The sequence below is a fragment of the Myodes glareolus genome, chromosome 25, assembly GCF_982192425.1.
Source record: "Myodes glareolus chromosome 25, mMyoGla1.1, whole genome shotgun sequence".
NCBI classification, from domain to species: Eukaryota; Metazoa; Chordata; class Mammalia; order Rodentia; family Cricetidae; genus Myodes; species Myodes glareolus.
The window spans coordinates 28,632,304-28,655,659 of record NC_142050.1 but is presented as its reverse complement, the minus strand read 5'-3'; the positions used below and the strand labels follow the sequence as shown (position 1 = coordinate 28,655,659).

Genomic DNA, 23,356 nt, shown 5'->3' with positions numbered 1-23,356 from the left:
GTGCATGGCCCCCCAGCAGCCTATCAGAACCATCTTCTAACTGGTGTTATTGTTAGTATTTGTGAGCAGATCACTGCCTCACCTCTGGTGTTCTGATAGGCCACCTGGGGGCTGTGCCCACCCCCCCCCCCTCAGGTGGAACCCCCTCCACCCCCCCCCCCCCCCCCCCGGTTAAGAATCACTGCTGTGAATGGCCCCCTGTCCTCCCTGGCCTTTGTTCTCCCATTCCATGCCCCTAGCTTTCAGGTGCTGACCACTTATGTCCTCACTCAAGCAGTTCAGGGTTTCCTTCCCTGTCTCATATGGACCAGGCACTCTCTAGTTGGAAGCACTTCCTTCCCTTTCTGTCTTATTCCTTCACACATAGCAGTATTCAAGGCTTTAAGATCACATTTCTCCTTGCTGGTTGCTTCCCATCCCTGTTTTGTTTAATTTGGTTTTTCTTTCCAAAGTATGTCTGGCAAGTAGACCAGAGCACTCTTAAGGCCCTCCTTCTGCCTCTAGGACTTCCTGCTTTCTTGTTCGTGTAGTTGTCTAGCTTGTGTCCCTTCTTCCCTGCTCCCTATGCTCTGCTCCACTCTCTCTGGGTGTCTCCTCTGCCTTGTCTCCTATAGTTGACTCTTTGATGTATCTTTCTTGAAGCAATGTACTTTCTGCTTCTGATCTATGTCTTCTTTTCCTTACCAAAAGAAAAAAGAAGGTTTTGCTTGTTTGTCCTCCTCTGTAGTACTGTCACTTTGTCAGATAATACATCTCCCAGTGGTTTCCTGAACCTCTCCTCAGTGCTCAAAGTCTTGCCTCTTCCCCACATTCTATGTGCTTTTCTAGAACTAATCATTTTTATTCTTCTTACCATCCACTAATTCGTCCCTCTACCTTTTCGGCTCATTGTGTCCACTGTCATCCTGATTTCTTCTTTTTTCTTCTTCCTGTTCCACTAAAATAGTTCTCACAAAACTAGAAAGTCTACCCAGTACTTTTCATACTTTCTCCTCTTTATCACTTCTATGCCATCAACAGGGGTCCATTAAGGAAATGCCCCCTACCTGTTACCATAGACTCCATCCATTCATGGTATGTACATCTCCCAGTGCTTCATTCCTTATTTGGCCTGCCTGTATCACAACGCTTGTGTTCAATTTTTAAGATCCTTTCTTACACAAGGCCCACTCTCCAGCTTCCTCTTCCTACCTGTTTTCCTTTAGATCAACCCTCCCCAAAAAGAAGCCGACTAGACACACTAACTCTCCCCCAGGGTGTTCTCTGGCAGAACAAGTTTGCTTTCTTCCATCGCCTTCTTGTAATCTATTTATAATGATTTGTTGGGTTTGATGAGCCATCCACATCCTTTTGTCGTTCTCACTCTTCACCAATGCCAGTCTGTCTGCCAAGCACCGCAGCTCTCTCCTAGATACTTTAAATAGCTGAAGCACAGGCTCAGCGGTCACTGCGAAATGCCTGTTCTGCATTGGTTCCCACCTCTGCCATTTGCAAGTGTTTTGCTGCTAACATAATGATCTCAGTCTAGAGTAGACTTTTCTCAAGTCCCCAAGGTTACTTGTCGGTGCTGTCTATGCATGTCCCATTTTAAAATGCAGTGCTGTCTGATTTCCCTATTTAATTTAGATCACTTTAGGCATTTGTCTCTGTTCTGCTCTGCCTCACATGTCTAGCCCTGACACTACTCACCCTATCTACTTGACTTGTCTACTAGAATCTGAATGTCCTTCGTTTAGAAACTGTGTCTCCATATAGTGCTATCTGAATTCACCTCTAAAAACATCTTGGCTTCTTGACTCCACCATTCTGGACAGTTGTCAACTCTTTTGGAGCCGCTCCCTGCATCTTCCCTCTGTTGTCCTTCATTGGCCAGCTCTGACCTAGACTATTTCTGAGATAGTGCTCCCTCTGCAGTCTCACTACCCTTGGCCTCTGTCATCCTTGCTTTCTTTTCCACAGCTTCATCCTTAGAAGGAAATGTTTGTACTTCTTCATGTTCATTCCCTCACATTTGCCTTATTTTCTTGGTTTATTGCATTTAGTATGCTCACAATAGCCCTCTCCTCTCAGTTGCTAAGACTTCATTATGTGTTCTTTCTAATTTTTTTTTTCCTGAGCCATGGTCTCGTGTAGTATAGGACTTGAACTCACTGTGTACCCAAGGAAGACCTTGAACTCCTGATCCTCCTGCCTTTCCCTCCCTGGTGTACTGTTAACCATAGTTGTATCTGCTGTTGGAGATCAAGTCTAGGGATTCTTGTATTCTAGACAAGTCCTCTACCAACTAAGCTATATTCCCAGGCTCTCCTTCTTGTTCTTCTTACCCAGTATATGACATCATCACTCTTATGTCATGTTCCCTATGTGATTTGTAAAACTCCTTCCCCACCCTTGTATTTCACTTGTGATGCCTCTGCGCTATCCCTTAAAGTACTGATATCGCTTCCCTAGTTATCATTTCTGAACTGTGCAGCTAACTCTGTAGGGATCTCAAGACTGTACTTTCCTCTTTACCTTTACCCCATGCACATTTGGCATCTTTGCTCCAAGCTGTCCCAGATGCACATCCCTTACCACATGTACTCAGCCTTAACATCGCTATAGCCTAAGACTATGGGTTCTTACTTCATGGAAACCTTTCAAGAATCCTTTCATGTACCTCCTAACATCCTTCTAAAATGTGTTTCAGATATCTTTGCTTCCCTGCTGTGTTTTTACCCACATATACTTCTGTCTTATTCCTACACCCTCTTCACTCCTGCCCTACACAGCCCTAACACAGAAGTGCCCATCCTTTTCTTGACTGGCATCTCTCTCCTGGGTACTCCAGTCCCTGACTACAATGACTACTACTGCTCTCTCCCCCTGAACTCATCTCCTTCCTTCAGCTCCTATTAACTACTTCTTCCATTTTTCTCTGTCCCTGCCTCCCCATGGACAACCAGCCACACACATCCCATCACACCTATGTATCAGCCATCTCTTCCAGCCTCCTCCACCTCAGTCCTCAGCAGGAACCACAGTGTTGGCACTGCACTCCTGCCCCTGACAGGAAACCTCACACAGCTCTCATCCTTCTCACACCTTCCTTCTGCACTGCATCCAGTTGCTCACTCTCATCCCCCTGCACCAACGGGACCTTTTCTCCCAAGTCTGACGGTCATGACTTGATGCCTCTATCTGCCTGGACTCACAGCCTCCATCTGCTCACCCTTCCTTCTCTGTAGCCATCTCCATCCCCCCCCTTCCACCAGTGATTCTCACCCAGGGGTGCACGACCCCCCAGCAGCCTATCAGAACCATCTTCTAACTGGTGTTATTGTTAGTATTTGTGAGCAGATCACTGCCTCACCTCTGGTGTTCTGATAGGCCACCTGGGGGCTGTGCCCACCCCCCCCTCAGGTGGAACCCCCTCCACCCCCCCCCCCCCGGTTAAGAATCACTGCTGTGAATGGCCCCCTCTTCTCTCAGGTCTTTTTTCTCCTGTATTGCACTTCTGACTTCCTAGTGGTGACCATTTGGTGTCCTCACTCAAATCTAAGTGCTTCCTCATCTCAAATAGATAGAATACTCTTCACTTAAAATTACTTTCTTCCCTGCTGTTAATTCTTTCACACTGATACAGTGCTAGCCTCAGTCTGTATAAGTGAGCTGTTTTCTTTTTCAAACACGTCCCGCCTCATCCTAGTCGCCCCTACCAAATATGACTGTGGAACATTTTGATGTCACCCCGATCATGTTGTTTGCTTATTTTACCCTAGTTACATTACTGTTTACTTATCATTTATTAGCCCTTCTAATTTCCCCCATTTTGCAGTTACAAACAGTGAGCCCTAAAGAACCATCTTGTATTTTTGTCTATCCTTACTTCCTACAAAGCATCCCTAACCTTCCTCTTTCCTTTCCTCCCCACCAGAAGCTACTCTTTCTCTTTTGGGTAGATCCCATCTTTCCCAGCAGGTGTCCATCTATTCATTTCAACACTAGACATGGAATTGTTTTTTCAGCTCAAACAGTAGAATTTTCTCAATACCTGGCACTTGGCTCGTGTCCCCACCCAAATCCCATCCCAGTCCTCCCACCCCCACCCACCCCACCCTACCCCACTACTCCCAACCCTGCCCTCCCCACCAACCCAAGTAAGCCCCATCCCTTACCCCTTCCCACCCACCCACCCTTCCCCGCCGGATCCGTAGTAAAGAGCCTGGCCTAAATTTTGCTCCTGCAAGAACACTCAAGACAATAATTCAGCATTTTGCCTTACCTATTGCTGACTACCCTTTTCTACTTTTCCTTCCCCATGCTGAGGCTTACAAGCTGTTCTGGGCACTCTAAAGTGCCATCATTCTGACCCTGGGACCTCCCATGCATCTTTATTCCTTGATGGTTTCCAGCTTGTTTCTTTCTAACATAGTCTCTGGTGTCCATGCTCTCTGGGTATGTCTTGTGCCCTGTCTGTCTTCTGTGTAGTACATCATCCTCCTGTAGCAATATCTTTTCTTGCTGGATTTCTACTCTTTCCTCCCTGGCTGAAATAAACCTTCTTGCTTCGTTGCTGTGACTCTTATTTTGTTGTTCATCTACCTAGTGTCAGTGACCTCATCACCCCTTTTTCCCGTAGTATGTCTGGTCTTTGCTCTACTCACACACTCATATTCTTTCTATTGCTGTGTCACCTTCTCTTCTGCAGCCATTCAGTGTCACTGGTCTGGATGTTCGATTGGCCGAATGGAAGACTGCCCTTTTCTTTTTCACCCTCTCATGCCAGCCTTATTATTCTTCTTTCCCTTCCTTCCATCAAAAAGAAGCACAGAACGCTATAACCAACCCTGCACTTACTGCTCTTTCCCCGTCTTACTTGCAGTTCTCCACAAAAAAAAAAAATATATTCCCCAAACCAGATACGACCTTATCTGTCTCATTTGCTTCTCCACAATTAAAGATTATCTAGGTCACCCACTTTCCTTCCATATCTAGCCTGTGCCCACCTTCTTGATTCCATTTTAAAGGCCTCTTCTTGCACAAGAACCAATTTCCGTTCTAGTCTGCCCTTCATTCAAAAAAGGAAACCTTTCAATTGAAGCCCTACTTTGCACTACTAACAAGCTTTCCTATTTACCATCTATATTGAATCTACAAACCCTACAGAGTTTTTAAACCCTCTGCCCACTTTCAACACATCTCCTGTCCCTGCACAGTCTCTGTTGCACAGCACACCTCTGTCTTTTCAGCCAATCTTGAACAGTAGAAGCACAGGTTCAGAGGTCAACTGCGAAGTGGCTGTTCCGCATTGGTACCCAGCTGTGCCTCCACCATTTCCACGCATCCCATATCTACACTCTTACTGGACTCTCTTCATGAGTCCAGTCCCATGTTTCTAGGTGGCCTAACAGGTGTCTATGCAGGAGTCTGTAAGATGTACCTCAGTTGGTTTCCTCTAATTCAAGCTACTCTTGTCTCTTTGCTACAAATGCCATCCAGTTCCATTCTACAAACACCCAGGCTTTTGCTTCTGTTCTCTTATGAAATCTGACAATGTTACCACCAAGCCTATAAATCTGTCCCCTGAGATCTGCCAATGTTCCCAGCTAGGAAACTCTACAGTCTACTTTTCTGTTTTTCATTGTTGCCCCCTTGACCTTTGCTTAAACTGTCACAAATACATAAAAGTTTGTTTCTGAATTGCTTTCTCTTCTGTTTTTCAGTTAACTCCCCTGACCCTACTTGACTCTCATTTGCTACTTTCCCATGCCATCACACCTCCAGTGTGTCTCTTCCTACCCTGAATACGGATGTAATCGTTGCACAGCCGTCTCTTTATTTTCTCATGCTGTCCTTTATAGATACCTTGCAAATCCTCCCTGTATGCAATGGTATTTCTCCTGCCAGCTCTCAGTCAGTTCATGGGCCCAGGAGCTCTTCCCTTCATGTCTACTGTATTCCTATCTTTCCCTTACTGTTACAATTATTGCTAACCTCTGTTCCCAGCCAGCTCTACTGAGTCCTTCTGTTACATTAGTTCATCCAGACAATCCTAACTGTGCTAATTTGGTGACAGTGTTCTCTGCAAAAGATGTTTCCTATATCTTTCCTTCCCCCCCCCCCCTTTTTTGTTTGGTTTGTTTTTGGTTTGGTTTTTTTTTATCTTTTTCTTTTTTTTTCGGTTTTTTTGGGGGGGGGGTTGGTGGGGTGGGTTTTTTGGTGTTTTTTTTTGTTTTGGTTTTTTTTTTTTTCGGTTTTCTAGACAGGGTTTCTCAGTAGCTATATATGGAATCAGTCCTGGAACTTACTCTGTACGCCAGGCTGGCCTAGAACTCACAGAGACCTACCTGCCTCTGCTTCCCATGTGCTGGGATTAAAGGCATGTGCCGCCACCACCTGGGCCCTATAACCTTTCTTACTCAACAAGCCCTTTGCTGACTCAATGGTTCTCAATGGTCATGGCTGCCTCTACAGCCTCATTCTTTAGACCTCCTTTACCATTACTTCCTTCCAAAATTGTATCCATGTCACAGTCTTTTCTCTCAAATGATTTCAAATTTTCTTTGCCCATATGAATGGTAGAGTCCCTGGATTCTCTGAGTTCACCCCATCTTTGTCTTTGCAATCTCAGCAGCCCATAGGGCTCCTTCTGTTTTCATATTTCTGACTTCCATAAATTAGAACGTCTCACTTCCTCTCCTCTTTTCATTACTGATATAGGTTATTTATTTATCCTACTTCCCAACAATTCTACATAGTCCTAGTATGTAACCTTCCCCATCTGCCATTCTTTTAGATATCTGATTTGTCAGACAGTAGTTGTCCTGTTCCATGGGAATTCTTTTCATGGTCCTGACCATGAAAATATATCCAATATCCCTTTCATTAGGCAAACTATACAAAATCCACGTGCTCTTCCTAGCCATTCAGGCTCACCACCCTGATCTACAAAATGTGTGTTGTTTCTGAGTCCCAACAACCATAGCTACCCTCCTAATAGTCTTTAAGGTGTTTCTTTTATGTTTTTTACTTTTTTTCTTTAATGAGACAAGGTCTCACTATGTATGGCAGGGTAGCCTGCAGTACTATATCCTATACCTTTAGCCTCCTGAGGTTCGAGGTTATAGGTATATGCCACCATACCCAGCCTTACATATCTGTTCTGTCAGACTATTCTGAAAGTGAACTGCCTTGGATCCTGCTACCTAATTCTTAGCCCTAATGCTTTTTATCTTCTGCCCTCACTCCTGCCCCATACACGTCTACTCCATTTGCCCACAGAAGTACCCACCCTCACTCTATCTGCTGGACTTCTAGCTCTCTTCCTTGGCACTCTAGCCCCTAACTCCACCTCCTGCTTCAGCAGTCATCTCCCTTCATGAGCTCCCCTCACTCCATTCTCCTCTGCTCCACATGAACAACCAGCCATACATATTCAATATCCACCTTCCACAGTGTTGGCACTGCACTCCTGCCCCTGACAGGAAACCTCACACAGCTCTCATCCTTCTCACACCTTCCTTCTGCACTGCATCCAGTTGCTCACTGTCATCCCCCTGCACCAACGGGACCTTTTCTCCCAAGTCTGACGGTCATGACTTGATGCCTCCATCTGCCTGGACTCACAGCCTCCATCTGCTCACCCTTCCTTCTCTGTAGCCATCTCCATCCCCCCCCCCTTCCACCAGTGATTCTCACCCAGGGGTGCACGGCCCCCCAGCAGCCTATCAGAACCATCTTCTAACTGGTGTTATTGTTAGTATTTGTGAGCAGATCGCTGCCTCACCTCTGGTGTTCTGATAGGCCACCTGGGGGCCGTGCCCACCCCCCCTCAGGTGGAACCCCCTCCACCCCCCACCCCCCCGGTTAAGAATCACTGCTGTGGATGGCCCCCTCTTCTCCCAGGTCTTTTTTCTCCTGTATCTCACTTCTGACTTCCTAGTGGTGACTATTTGGTGTCCTTACTCAAGCATCTTGGTGCTTGCCCCATGTCGTACAGACCCAACACTCAGATAACTGGAATCACCTCCTTTCTCTCTGTTTCCTTTCACACACAATGTGCTGGGAGCCTAGTTTGTGTAAGAGAGCTTTAAACTAATATATTCCTCCTCATTTCTCATAACTCCCAGCAATTATGACTTTCAGACATTCTGACAATAGTTTTTACTTTAACCTGGGCCTTGTGCTTGCTTATTATCCCCCGTCCCACTTCTGATTCTTCCCTCTTCTTTACAATATCACAAAGATTGTCATGTCTGTCCTGTTGTTACAGATCAACACTTTACCGTTGTTGTCCTTACCACCCCCTTACCACCTGCTGCAGCTGCTCTCTGTCTTACAGGAAACTCAGCTTCATCACCAGCCTGTATTTATCAGCCTCTGTACTCAAGGTGGAGTCTTTTATGGACTAAGCTCTATACCTGTATCCTGGCTTGTACCTTCTCAACGTAATCCTCTCATCTCCCCACGTTCAGCCCACTACAAATAAACCTCACCCTAGTCAGCCTGTCTCCCGTCCACCCTACTCTTGCTCTCCATCTTCCCTGGGTGCCTTTTGCAACATTTGTCTTTCATGAGTGACTGCCACTCTGGGGCTGCATTACTGTCCTGTCATCACATTTTATTTACCATCTTTCTCTTTCCTGCCTGGTCCTCTCTTCCACGTACATTGCAAAATTCATCCTCCCATTTCTCTGAGGCTTATGCTTCTCTCAGCTACCTAGTGTCTGCCGCTTCATCCCCTCTCCTGCTCTGTTCTCCATCGGAGTCTCCCTGGACCCATTCGCAGCCTCTTTCCATCCTTTCCCTATCACCTTCTCTTCCTCAGCCAACAGCTGTCACCTATATTGGTATTCCATTCATTCTGGCTTCAAGATACACTTAGGCTGCTTTTGCTTCATCATTGCAATGATTTGGATTACAGTGGGAGTTGTCTTTCATCGGAGTCATTGGATTCCTCAAAAGTCTTTACACTGCTGCCTTTCAAGCTTCCCTTCCTCTCTTGTTTCTAATGCACCAGAATCCTTTTCTAAAAAGTGGGACTGCACTCTTTGTGGCAGTTGCCTTCTCACTATCAGTCTTATAGTCCAGGTCACTCTTGTTTTCTTTTCTCATTTGGGCCCACTACATTATAAGACTAACACTTACTCAGTTTTGAAGTCCTACTGTTTATACACATACCAGTCTTCATCCTGTTTCTTTTCTTTATCTCTTTCTCTTTGACAAGAAAATAAAACAAATAACAATAAAAAACCTAGCCTGTGAACTCCTAATGCTCAAACTCCTAGAACCTTGCTGTATCCTGTAAAAATACTGTTACCTACTTCCTTTAGCTTCTCAAACTAAACCTACAAACTTCATGAGGTTAGAAGATCCCCTGCATTAAGGCTCACTAATCCCCTGACCCTGCACAGTATCTCTGTTGTACAGCACACCTCTCTCCTTTCAGCCAGTCTTAAACAGTGGAAGCACAGATTTAGTGGTCACTGCGAAGTGGCTGTTCCGCATTGGTACCCGGCTGTGCCTCCACCGTCTACATGCATCCTGTATCTACCCACATGCTCAATTCTTCCCACTTGAGTCCATTCCCACATCCCTGAGGTTGCCTTCCAGTGCCATCTATTCAGGAGCTGTCATAAAGTGCATGTCATGAAGCCAAGTCGTTTTGACCCCTTTACTTTCCCATTTCCTAAGGGCCCTATTCTGCAAACACTTGGAGTTAGTTTCACTTCTTTTCTCCTGAAACTTGACACTGATATTCCCATCCTACTACTTGTCCCCTGAGATTTGACAATGCCCCCATTTAGAGAGCTTTACATCCAGACTTCCTCTTTTGTATAGTGGCCCATTTGCTTTAGCCAAGACCACTTCACAAGATCTTTCCATTTTCTCCTGGATTGAGTCTTCTTTTCTTTTTCTATCAGCTCCTCTGATCCACCTTGACTCCCACTGGGCACTTCCCCATAGCAGCCAACTGCAGGCTCTCTTTCTGCCCTGAAGATGAATTTAAATCTCGCATGGTGTTGCCCTATGCCTCTCTACCATTGTTTTCCAGAAACCCTCCACTTCCCTGTCAGCATCCAGCCTTACTTCTTCTGTCACCTCCCAACCCATCCATAAACTTGGGAATCTTTCCCTTGGTCTCTGCTCTGTTGTTGACCTGTCCTCATTGTTGCCACTATTGTAAGCCTCTTTGTGCCTAGCTAGCAGTGCTGAGTCCATCTGCTGTCCAAATTCACCTCTAACAGTCCATGTGTATGTTAAAGTCAATGACATACTTGGATCCCCTCCCTGATTTATGCACATCAGTGATAAAGTACCATGACCACCCCTCCCTCATTCTGCTTTGGTCTCTTCTGCTTCTTCGCTGTACTCTTGTCTTCTGCCATGTTCTTTGTCTTCCCTGGGTCCCCTTAGGCACTTTGCCTACATTAAAACCAAGTTTCTGTATGTTTCCTATTTTATGCCCATGGTCTTTGCTATATCTCTCTAGACGGAATGCCCTCCTTAATCCTCTGAAAATGCCTTTTCTTTCTTTCCTGCTAGACTACTTCATTTTCTTCTTTCTCATTCTTGCCAAATGGGGTGTCTTAGCTATCACAGGTCTCCCTCGGGTTGAAAACCTCTAACCTCTTACTTCTGGGCTCTGAGTAACCATTTCTCTTGCTTTTCTCTCTTGTGCATAATAAAGTACTATCTTACCACTATGCTTTGCTATGCTTTGAGCTATCTGTCTGTAAATACTCTAGCTGATCTAGTAGACAGTTCCATGAGTGCTCCCTTCCTGCTACCCTTGGTGCCCAGTGTTTCATTGCATTCACTAAGCTGGAGTCATACTATACCACTATACTCCCATACCTAGGCACTCAGAGTTTGCCTTCTCATGGCCCGAGCTAACAGATCCTCCCAGCATTCTACATCTGTGGCATAAGTTGATATCACATTGCCTTTCACATTCTTCTAAAAACGTGCACAGGAAAATGGATCTTTCATGCTTTACTGTGTTTCTATCCATGCATGCTTCTGTCTTCTGTGTGCTCATTTTGTTCCCACACATGACACTACGTACCCACACACCCCCACTCTAAATTGCTAGTGGACTGACAGCTCTCTTCCTGGGTACTCCAGTCCATGATTCCTTTTCCTCCTTCTTTAGCATTCATCTCGTTCCCTGAGTTCCCCTACCTGCCTCCCCATGGACAACCAGCCACACACATCCCATCACACCTATGTATCAGCCATCTCTTCCAGCCTCCTCCACCTCAGTCCTCAGCAGGAACCACAGTGTTGGCACTGCACTCCTGCCCCTGACAGGAAACCTCACACAGCTCTCATCCTTCTCACACCTTCCCTCTGCACTGCATCCAGTTGCTCACTGTCATCCCCCTGCACCAACGGGACCTTTTCTCCCAAGTCTGACGGTCATGACTTGATGCCTCCATCTGCCTGGACTCACAGCCTCCATCTGCTCACCCTTCCTTCTCTGTAGCCATCTCCATCCCCCCCCCACTTCCACCAGTGATTCTCACCCAGGGGTGCACGGCCCCCCAGCAGCCTATCAGAACCATCTTCTAACTGGTGTTATTGTTAGTATTTGTGAGCAGATTGCTGCCTCACCTCTGGTGTTCTGATAGGCCACCTGGGGGCTGTGCCCACCCCCCCTCAGATGGAACCCCCTCCACCTCCCACCCCCTGGTTAAGAATCCCTGCTGTGGATGGCCCCCTGTCCTCCCTGGCCTTTGTTCTCCCATTCCATGCCCCTAGCTTTCGGATGCTGACCACTTGATGTCCTCACTCAAGCATCAAGCACTCAGTGCTTACTCTTCTCATTGAGACCTACATTCTCCTCCAACTACTTCCTTCCTTCCTGTGTTCACTCCCTTCACATACATGACATACTGCAAGCCCAGTCTTTATGAGAATTATTCTCTTGAAGACCCTACCCATTGTACTCTCCCATCCTTATGTCAATATCTTTGATTCCACCCTGATCCTCTCTGGACTTTGATTTCTTTTCCTTAAATCTCCCTTCCTCTTTCTAAGCAGAGACACAGGGAGCCTTTGCAGAGCATACTACTTCTTATGCAAATCTCTTGTTTCCCATAAAGTGGCCCCTTGCTTTTGCCCCCTTTTACTATACTTAAAGCTGTTCTAGTTTCTTCTCTCTGAAGACTTCTTCAACTTGCATTAATCATCCTCCTCACTCAAAATAGAATTTACAAGCTCAGTTCTAGAAAATTGTTACCTCTAGGCCAAAGTCCTCAATTCCACCTCCAACATTACTACTCCCAACCCTGCCTTCCAGGCTAGCCCAGTCTACCTTCACTCAGTGCCTATCCCAAACCCCACCTTAAATCCACCCACCCTTTTCTACTAGATCCCAAGAATCTGACCAAAAGTTTACACCCTCGACCATGCCGTTCACATTTCTATGTGGCATTTACTCTCTATCCCTTTTCAATTCTCTTTTTCCCTCTGTCTAGCTTCCTCTCCCCCCTCTCTCTTATCCCCTCTTATGCTCCACCTCCATGAGCGTATAATGTGCTTACCTTCATTGTAGCCTTGGAACCACTTCCTTCTCTTTGGTCCAGTCTCTGTCTATGTCGCTACTAGCCTGTGCCACTTCTGCCATACTCTGTGCTGTCTGTCCAACCTAGTGCCTCATTTCCATCTGTCTTCCATAGCTCTCTTCCTCCTCCTAATCAGAAATCTCCCCACATCTTTTCTTGCTGCATTTTCCTCTTTCTTAGCCAAGAGAAGGCTCCCTGCCTCATATCTAGACCATACTCCTCATTTCTTCATAAGGATCAACTCACTTCTTTAACCCATCCTCACTGCTCTCTCTTCTCCTTATCCCACTGTCTCTTCAGGGTCTTTGACTACCAGTTTTTCCATTGATTCCAACCTTTTTTCTTGGTAGCCTTTGTCCAGTTCTTCCCTGCTAATAATAATTTAACCTCTTTCTTCCCATCCCATGAAACAAATTCCCACAAAGCTCTTTTCTCCTTTCTAATCATCATTTCCATTTTCCCTCTAAAAGAACCTCCATTGATCATAGGCTGTCCAATTTCATTTGTTTCTCCTTTCAGCATTGGCATGCTACCTTCACACACCCATTTTCAGAAGTTAAAATCCTCTTCTTAAGTATTTACTATTTTCTATCCTGTTGTTTCATGTCCTCTCTTGCCCTCTGAATCAGCTGACCCAGAATAGAAGCCCACACACAGCTCCAAAGCTCTCTACTCCTAGAGCCTAGTTTCCTCCTCTGCCATTTGTCTACCTTCTTTACCCCCAATACTAAACTCATAATGCTCAGTGGGTTTCAATGTCAACTTCTTACCCCACCTTGCCTTCTATGTCAGCCAATTATAGACTTTCTAGCCACCCTGAAAAGGGGAAGAATGGATTGAGTTAACCCTACAAAATTTCTTCTCAGCATTGATCAATAGATACTCCTCCACCATTTACAAGCCTCTTTACCCACATTCTGGACTTGGTGTCCCTGGGTTCATCTCCATGTTCCTGAGATTATCTACCAATACTACATGTGCAAATTACTGTTTATGCAAACACTGCCCCATATTCTGGATCTAACAGAAGTCACGGTGGCTCTGTGCCATATTCTCTTAAGTATACTACCTTGTAGATGCCTGGGCTTTGGATTTTCTTCTCTGTTGTGCTCCTGTGCTTGATACTGACTTGATACTGACTTGTCTCCTGATGCCTGTAAACGCCTCCATATGGGAACTTTGGATTCCACCTGTCCTTTTCGTAATCAGCTCATGTTCAAGACTGACCCTGTGCAAACCCATTACTTACTGCCCCTTATGTACCTTCCAGGTGTTGTCTCTTCAATCAACTCTTTTAGGTAAAAGCCAATCTCTATCTGCTCCATTCCTATGGCAGCTTTCTTCCTACTTGGATATAAATTAACCTTTATATCACCGCCACCACCACCACCACCACCACCCATATTTTGCCTGAAAGACTGTGCTTGTACTGTAGCATCTACTTCTCTGCCACCTTCCAGTGATTTTCCCTTCTTGTCTGTTCCCTTCCTAAAATTGTCATCGCTGCAATGTCACAGCCTCTTTGTCTCTAGTGTGCTATCTTAAGTCACCTTCTGTCTGCTCTCACCCTTAATTGTCCTAGCATCTTAGTTTTACTGCATTAGACAAAGTAGTTTCCTACCTTTGGTCCCTCAAAGCTGTTATCATCTCACCATGTCTTTCATTAACATGGTAATCCTAGAGTTTTCTAGGTGCCTTCCCAATCTCTGTTTCCTGCGTTAGCTGGCCTGCCCAAACTCTCTTCCTTCCAAGCTTGGCTCACCAGGCTTACTCTTATCTCCCCTCTTCTTTGCTGTGGTGTGGTGCCTTTTCCTGAACTCTCTGTACTCTCTGCTCTCCTAGCTGTTTGCTTCTTCTACTACTTCTCATTTTGGTCCAATGGTCCAGTTCTTCTTCTGTGCTCTCATGTTTTTCCAAACTCCACACCTCCTCTCCCATCTCCTGTGCCCAGCTAATCCTTTCTCATGCTGTAATCTCTTCTGCCCTGTGTCACACCTTCAATGTCTGAAGCTCCTTCAGATGCCCTCTTTGATGCTCTGGTGTATTCTGTGGACCTCTGAACCTGCACACACACACACACACACACACACACACACCCCGCGCACACCTAACCTGTCCTCCACACCCACTGCTTCATCAGACTGGTTGCACCATTTCTTCACCCTCCTCCCATCAGGCCTTGTGACCCAGGCTTATGAGTTCCTTCTAGAACCCCACATCCATAGTTCCCTGTAACTTGTTTTGCTTCCTTTCACATCCTTCCAGTCATGTTCTGATAAAGCTCTCAGGGATCATCTGCCTCTCTGTTCTTGTCACTGTGGTATTCTGCTCCACACAGTCCACCCCGTCCTGACAGTACCCTAACTTGATCATAATGACTCTTCCTCCTAATGCTCCTGCTTCTCTTCCCACTCCTCAACACTCAACTCCTTCCTTCATCTCCATTTTGTTACTGGCTCCATTCTCCTCTTTCCCTACTTCACCCTGGATGACAGGCCTCAACTTTTATTAATACTGAACACTACCCATCTCAGCCTCGCTCCTCCACCTCAGTCCTCAGCAGGAACCACAGTGTTGGCACTGCACTCCTGCCCCTGACAGGAAACCTCACACAGCTCTCATCCTTCTCACACCTTCCTTCTGCACTGCATCCAGTTGCTCACTGTCATCCCCCTGCACCAACGGGACCTTTTCTCCCAAGTCTGACGGTCATGACTTGATGCCTCCATCTGCCTGGACTCACAGCCTCCATCTGCTCACCCTTCCTTCTCTGTAGCCATCTCCATCCCCCCCCTTCCACCAGTGATTCTCACCCAGGGGTGCATGGCCCCCCAGCAGCCTATCAGAACCATCTTCTAACTGGTGTTATTGTTAGTATTTGTGAGCAGATCGCTGCCTCACCTCTGGTGTTCTGATAGGCCACCTGGGGGCCGTGCCCACCCCCCCTTCAGGTGGAACCCCCCACCCCCCACCCCCTGGTTAAGAATCCCTGCTGTGTATGGCCCCCTGTCCTCCCTGGCCTTTGTTCTCCCATTCCATGCCCCTAGCTTTCAGGTGCTGACCACTTCTGTCCTCATCAAGCATCTCAGTGATTCCTCTTCTTGTATAGACCCTGCACCCTCCTTCGGGAACCACCTCCTTCCCTTCCCTGTTTGTCCTGTCACATACAACTGTTCTAACCACAGTCTGCACTGTGTGATTAATAGTTTATCTTCATTTCTACCTTTTACTCTTTAAAAATTATTCTTTTAGGGGACCAGTATCTGGTTTTCCTTGTGTTTTTAAATTTACCTCCTTCCATCAGTGCTTTCTGACATCATTCTGTTGACATTGAGCTTTCTTTCTAGGCATGGATATGCCCTTTTCACCTTTCCCCAGTTTAATTCAATTTCTTTGCTCATTTCCTAAGTTCCACTTTATTTTAAATTAGACTTAAATATTCTTCCTAATCCTTCCCCTCTTGCTGTCCATGGTTGTCATCCCACTCACTTCTCTCCCACACACCGTTTCCCATCAGGGTATCTGGGCTCTCTTTCATTCTCTAGTCCTTTTCTTGGCTTGTACGTTCATTCTACTGGCTTTATTTTGTTTGTTGGTTGTTGCCAACCTCACTCTTCACAGTCTTGTAAAGCTAACTAGCCCTATATTTACTCAAAGTTATCAAACCCATAGAGCGCTTAGCGTTCACCTACATTCTATTCCTTTTGATATAATTCCAGTGCCAAGACTCTTTTTCCAACATGGCATCTTCACATGGCCTTTCCCATGTATGGGTAAGTTTAACCTTGCTTTTTATCCATTTACTTTTTCGTATTCTGCCTGGGGCAGAGAATGGCTAATTTATCATCCATATACTTTTTTTGTTACACATTTACCACTCAGTCTATTTTCATAATTCTGCTTTTTCTACACTGTGCTCAGTTGCTCTAGTTCTCTCCCCATTTACTCCTTAGTAGGACTCCTGCCACTTGCTTTGTTTCATGTTTACACAACTTAATTCTTTTTGTTTTGGTTTTTGAGACAGGGTTTCTCTGTGTTGCCCTGACTGTCCTGGAACTCGCTTTGTTGACCAGGCTGGCCTCGAACTCACAGGGATCCACCTGCGTCTGCCTCCTGAATGCTGGGATTAAAGGTGTGTGCCACCACCCCCAGGATGGACACATACACCCACATATACACACACCCTAATTCTTTTCTATCACCTGTTCCTTTCTTTGTATCCATAGTTTCCTGAACATTACCCCTCCCTCCTGAGTGTCCTGTTTTTAGTTATCACTTCCCTTTTTTCCTTTAATAACTGCCTCCCTACACCACCTTCTTCCTGACACATCTGCTTTGTAAATAACAATTATCATTAACTCCCCCCAACACACACACGCACTTTTTATAGTAAATACACTGCATTCTAAATTTGAAAAAGCCTTCACCTAGCTCCCTTTTGGGGGAGAAAAGCACATTTTCACAACAATCATTAAAATGATAATGAAAAATTTTAAGAATGTTTTTACAATATAAATCATGTTTAAGGACAGTTGTCCAACTATTTTAAATGCAATTTTCAATAGAAGACACATTTTATATGGTACAAAATGATCCAATAGTATAAGATGAAACAGTGATATTTTTAACACAAGTAACAAGTTGCTTACCTTTACATATTAAATATATACAATATAAATAAATATTTTGGAAATGTTTACTTACCAACCGATGAGTTTCTTGAGTTATCTTGCCCATATTATTGGGAAGATGACAGGAATATTTCACAGCATTTTTACGGTCCTTGGTCATAGAAAATGAGCCTACTGATAAGAAGTACTATGGCCATAAAAAAACTACACTACCCCAAGCAGGCTTATGTACAAGGGAATCACTATCACTAGCATCTGAGTGTCACTCACTACATCTGACTTCCTAAGCACATGGGTGTGTGTATGTGTGTGTGTGTGTGTATACAAGAACTTTACATGCAACTTGCTCTTAGACTGTGTGCTGCAGAGCTAGTAATACTTGCATTTCTCTTTCTGGCCTGTGACATGTGACACTCGGAACCTTAAGAGTTCTAAACCAACCTCAATTTGTGTATTTTGTCTCCATTCAAGCACACACACACACGTTTTCCTGATTGTGGTCTCACTTCTCTTACTTTCAGTTGGTTTCTTTAAGATTCCTTAACAATAAATACCCCAGCAAATCCAACCTCAAACTTTCCTGTCTCTCCTCTACAATATCTTAAATGTTCTGTGTGCCTCATCTGACCTGCTGAACCCCCCTGAATTTCTGATTCGGTAAGTCTGTGACTTTATACGTGTAACACATTTAAAAAACACTGCTCTTGCCTTTCCTTCCACCAAGCCCGTTACTTAAAAAGTCTATGCCAAGACATCAGGAGCAAGTTTATTCCAGCTCTCCTTCCTGTTCTCTTTTCCGTACACTCATCGTTGTGACCAGAATTTAGTTCTGGAAACCTCTATGGCTCCATGGTCTTGCTCCATGGTGGTTACTATGCCACCTCAGAACCATTCTCTAGGTTACAAAGTTCCTTCAGGGCGTTAACCTTTCTCCTTCCTGTCTTGTAACCCAAATAAAAGGTTTCTCCTTCCAGTCAGTACCTCTGTTATTTTCATCTGTTATTTTTCCATTCCTTTCCTCCTCACTCTCTATCTTGTCCTAAAATATCATCCCCTCTTGAAGAAACCACAAGTGTTCCTCTTGAACAGAACTTTCTAGCCAGGTTCTCTCCTTAGTATGTCTCTCCTCTTCAGAAACAAACTCAAAACCCAAAAAGCCCTTGGTAAACAGAGCAGCTCAGGTGCAGCAGCAGTCTGCGTAGCACACATCTGTCAGTTTGTGTCCATGTCCTCACTAGATATACAGTCACCCCCCATTTTTCCTTGGAAAGAACAATGAAATTTTACTTTTGAGTTGGATTCCCATCATAATTTTCAGCCACTCCTTTCCAATATTACTCATCCATTCTACGGAGAAACTACTCAGAGACCTCTCCTGGTGTCATTTTATCAACCTAGTCCATCTCTGCCTGACCCTTTGAACTAAAACTCCCAACAAAACCTCCTCTAATTTAATGCCCTTAATCCTTTCCCAGTGCAGATACCATTTTTTTTAAGTCTGGCTTTAAGATCTAGCCTGAGACGTACATTCTTTGAGTTTTCTAGATTCTAATCTGTGCCACTCCTCCTATTAACTCTTCTTCAGATAACTCCATCTTTCTCCTCCCTTTGAATCATGATGTTCAGTACAATTGTGGTTTAGTCCAGACTTTCAGAGAGTTCCTGCAATTGGCATAGGTCAAAGCTGTCTTATTTATACTCCCAACCCCTAAGTCTATTAGTTGCTTCAGATAGCATCCAAGGAAAGATTGCCAGATGATAGTCCTTCATAACACTGTTTCGTAGCCACATTTCTTCTCTTCATCTTTGGCTGCAATCTAGCATAATACATAGGTCTCTCCTCCAAATTCAACTCTGTCATTTTTTTTCAGCATTCCTCATTTTGGCCCTCTATAATGCCCTTCCCTATTCATCCTCTGTACTCACTCTGTCCTTCCACTCAAAATCCTACTTACTTTTTTCTTTTACAGATTCCAACCTCTGTCTTCTCTGTGATACTTTCATACAAGGCTCCCTAAGTATCATGTCACTCAGAGTCAACCAAAATCCACAAAGCATCTCAGGAATTTGAATGGCACACTGTGCAATAATCTCCATCTGCCATCCTTTCCATTTCCAGCCCACTGTAGTCAAATGGATATAGAATTCTTCACATGGATTTGCCTCCTCATAATCTTCACTCATTCTCCATCTTGTAATAGGATTCTATTCTCAGGACCAAGCTACCTGTCTGTATCCTCCACTCAGTAATCCTAATATCTCCCTGAATTGTCATCATTCATTTTCTGTCAGCACTGTGGCATTTTAATTGTTATAAACGTGCCCTCCTTAACAACCAGATTCACCATGGTCTCTATGCCTAAATGTGATCAAGTAGATTTACATTGAGCTCTGACAGGACTTTCCATTTGAGATCTTTATTCTACACTTTATCTGCTTATTGGCCCTCTGGCATGTTTTCCTTCCCTTTGCTTCCAATCTGCCTTTCATTTTCATTCCTTCCTGATTTGGGGCCCAAGAGCTATCTTAACTTTCACTTGATGTCTGCCATTTCTTAGTACCGGCTCTTTTACATCTGATGTTAACTTTAATGTTGATCTTCTGTACTGATGTTCCTCCTTTAGCGGAGAGAAAAGCCTTAATTTTCAGCATCCCTCCTATTCTGTGTGTAGCCACTCACTTTTTCTTTTTTACATTCACTGCCTAACACTTCCATCCTCCTTAATTTCCTGTGTACTATATTGTGTCTGCTCTCAGCTCATAGACCTAGGTGGATCATTATGGGTAGCCTGTTTCAGATCCATTCCTTTAACCTTCTCATTTTTGCTCTCTTGGCACATCCTTTCCTTCAACCATCTAGAAATCTCTTCAGATCTGTATCTCTTCATTTTGCCATGGTCTTCCCCTCAGTGATTAACTTCTCCAACTTTCCACCCTGACATGTGTTTACTATACACTCTGTCTCCAGCCCAACTGCACCTCCCTCTGCCTATTTAGCTTCCAGCATTGATCTTTGTTTCCAATTCTGCATTCTTTTCAAACTTATCTCCTTAGCAGGCGACTCTCATTTGTAGCAAGTCCTTATAAAATTTGCTTCATTTTTTTAAACCTCTTTAAGGTCTTCAGGTTTTGTTTTCTTTGTTCCTTTTGGTTTTTGCTTTTCCTGTTTGATGAGGCTGTAACTGTGATGATAGTAACGTTCTCTGGCCCTGGAAGGGTCCCTTTGACCTCCTCTCTTGTCTCCCAGTGTCTGTCTCGTCTTTGGTTTTACTGGTGCATTACCACCACTGACTTTTAATGTAGCTCTTGGCAGGTTCCCTGCAAGTCCTCATTGCATCAACCAAATCGTTCAATGAAAACTTTGCCACAAAGGTTTCATTCCCACCTTCCTCCTCAATCCATCCCTGTGTGTCACATCCTCAGTACTATTAAATGCCTTCTCTTTTGTCTTCTACATAAAAGTTAACTAGTCTGCTCCAGTCTGTGATCTAATCTACCATTCATTTTGTCTCTCTTTAATTTATCCCCAGGCTCCTAACCCTGCAACTTCACATAGCACTCTGTTAAAATTTATACTAAAGAATCTGTGGCATTGAATTGTAGTGTCAAGAAAGATTAATCACACTAATTTAACTCTTAGTCAGCTTTGGAAACAGAAGTCATGTGTCACTCACTTTTTGTGTATACCACATCCCTATACCTGTGCTTACATGTCAGTGGGATGGAGGGATGGAAGGATGGATGGAAGGATGGATGGATGTTTTAAAGACTGAAGTAGTACCTCTTATTTCCCATACTATTATAAATGTTTACATTTGCATCTCCTTTCTTTTCTTGCTCAGACCCCCAAATAGCTTTATAATGCTCCAATTTCTAGTATTTTGTGCACATAAACTTTTTCCAGATCCCTGATTAGATCATAGATACCTTTCCTCCATCCATGCTGGCCAAATTCTCTCCTTTACACTGTTTGGAAAACCCTGTCTTCAGCAAAACTTCACTTTCCAAAATTGTGTCAATTTTTTATTACTCATTTCTTACTTAATTCTGCCAGTCATCTGAAACATACAGTGAATGCTGCTTGCTTTCCCACTCTGAAATAGACTTTACCAATAGTAAAGCCTCACTTTCATCTACTCACTGCAGGTTGAAAGTTGACTTACTTTATTCTGGTGTCCTGTGGATCCACAAAGTCCACAGTCTAAAGACAGCACTGAGACCTTGTATTTGGTCAGTGTTAATCTGATGATTTGTGTACTTTGCTGTCAGTAGTTTTTGCTTTATTGTGGTCCTAGAGCATCGAATGGTTCTTTTGTTTTTTAAAATATTGGCCCTTTTAACCAACATGACAGAAAGTCCCCCAAAAATATCTCCCCCACTTTCTTCACATCAACACAAAAACAGTTTGCTCAAGTCATTTCTTCTGTGTGCTCTTCTAATCTACAGTACAGAAATATTTTCAATCATACTTTGTGAAACTGGCTTTTTGACCAGCTTGCAAACTGCTCTAAGAGCTCTCCCACCTTAGAACAGGGTATGCAAATGTTAACACTTGAAATGTGGAGCACAACACTGAGCACGGTGATGATGAAAATGTGCTTGTTCTACCCACTCATGTGGATTTGCCTGCTCTTCCCTCCAGTTGCAGGCACCTTTAGCTGTACCATGAAGTTTACAGTCCGGGACTGTGACCCTAACACAGGAGTTCCAGATGAAGATGGATATGATGATGAATATGTGGTGAGGCTTCCCTGCAGACCCTGTACCTCCACAGCATCAGCGACTGCTCTCACAGCATTTTCCTAGAACAGCTGACAGAACTCATGGGACCTAGACTGTCCCTCCCTGTAACGGAATTGTATCGTGCCAGAGGGAATTTAAATGGAGTACTTTACAACTAAACCAAAGGAAGTCACCTTTTTTCCTCTATTAATGGGAATAACTGATAATTGCATCATTTTTAATGTGATTGGGCTTATTTATAAAGTAGGTTTCAGGAACTTTTTGATTGGTTAGTTCTAATACTGGTAAGTCATGGTCTGAAAAGCCGTGCCAGAAAGGAGGGGTGGTGTGTCAAGTTAGAAGGTGTATGGCCTCCACGAGGGGTCTAAATGTGCCAATGCCTACTGTGCACCTCAGGGCCATTGGCACTCAACCTACACTTACTGGCACCTGCCAGATTTTTCTTGCTCCCCTGCACTAGAACCTGTAGTCCTAGTACAGAACTTCCTGTAGGCCTTTGCATGCTTTGTAGACAAAATGCTGAGTGATCAGTTCCTTCTATTTTGTTGTAGACTCAAAGGACTTTTATTTACTAACTCCTGCTTATTGCCCACTAGCTGGAAGATCTTGAAGTGACTGTGTCTGACCATATTCAGAAGGTACTAAAACCTAACTTTGCTGCTGCCTGGGAAGAGGTGGGAGACACCTTTGAGAAAGAAGAAACCTTTGCCCTTAGCTCTACAAAAACCCTTGAAGGTGAGAAGAATTTTACTGCCAGTGAGCTGCCTGGGGCCAGCATAAAACCCAGGAGGCATATATGCCATTCCAAAGGAACTCCTTTCTGTTGAGTATGGTTTAAGTCATCTACTCAAAACCCAGGTAGCTGTCTTTATCATCTGACCAAACCATCCATTTTCTAGAGGAGTAGCCTCTGTGCCTGCAGCTCCTAGGACACACTGGAGCAGAGGCGGCCCTCGTGTTCAACTTCTAATGCTGTCACATCGACTTTCTCAACAGAGGCTGTAAACAACATCATCACATTTCTGGGCATGCAGCCATGTGAGAGATCAGACAAAGTGCCCGAGAATAAGAACTCCCACTCCCTCTATCTGGCAGGTAAGAGAGTCCCGTCAGCTTTCCCTTAAATATATAGACTTTAAAATGGAAGGATGTGGATAGGCACTCCCTGCCCTGCTGTTGTCTGTCATTGCATTATTTAACAATTTGAGACCTAACCAAAATGAGTAATTGATTGTACAGGTTCTCTTTAGGTTATTCTTTTAGGCAGCACAATGGCTTAAAATACTTGAATCTCTAACAGATACCAGCTCCACTCCCTGAGTACACTACGTTAGTGCTACTCAATACCTTCCATGACCTGGTTTTCATATGAACATTTAAAAATTAGGATTATTTTTAGGACTCACTTCCTGTAAATTTCTATAAAGGTGA

The 23,356-nt window shown here is 44.3% G+C and overlaps 1 protein-coding gene across 1 annotated transcript in view; it reads left to right on the top strand.

Moving 5' to 3' along the window:
* The window catches only part of Copg2 (coat protein complex I subunit gamma 2), a 121,343-nt gene that overhangs the window by 97,323 nt on the left and 664 nt on the right, over positions 1-23,356 (top strand). The window contains exons 21-23 of the mRNA XM_085683889.2: positions 21,825-21,922; positions 22,522-22,660; positions 22,922-23,020. Coding sequence (XP_085540015.1) covers positions 21,825-21,922; positions 22,522-22,660; positions 22,922-23,020 — 336 coding nt within the window. The remainder of the gene's footprint in view (positions 1-21,824; positions 21,923-22,521; positions 22,661-22,921; positions 23,021-23,356) is intronic.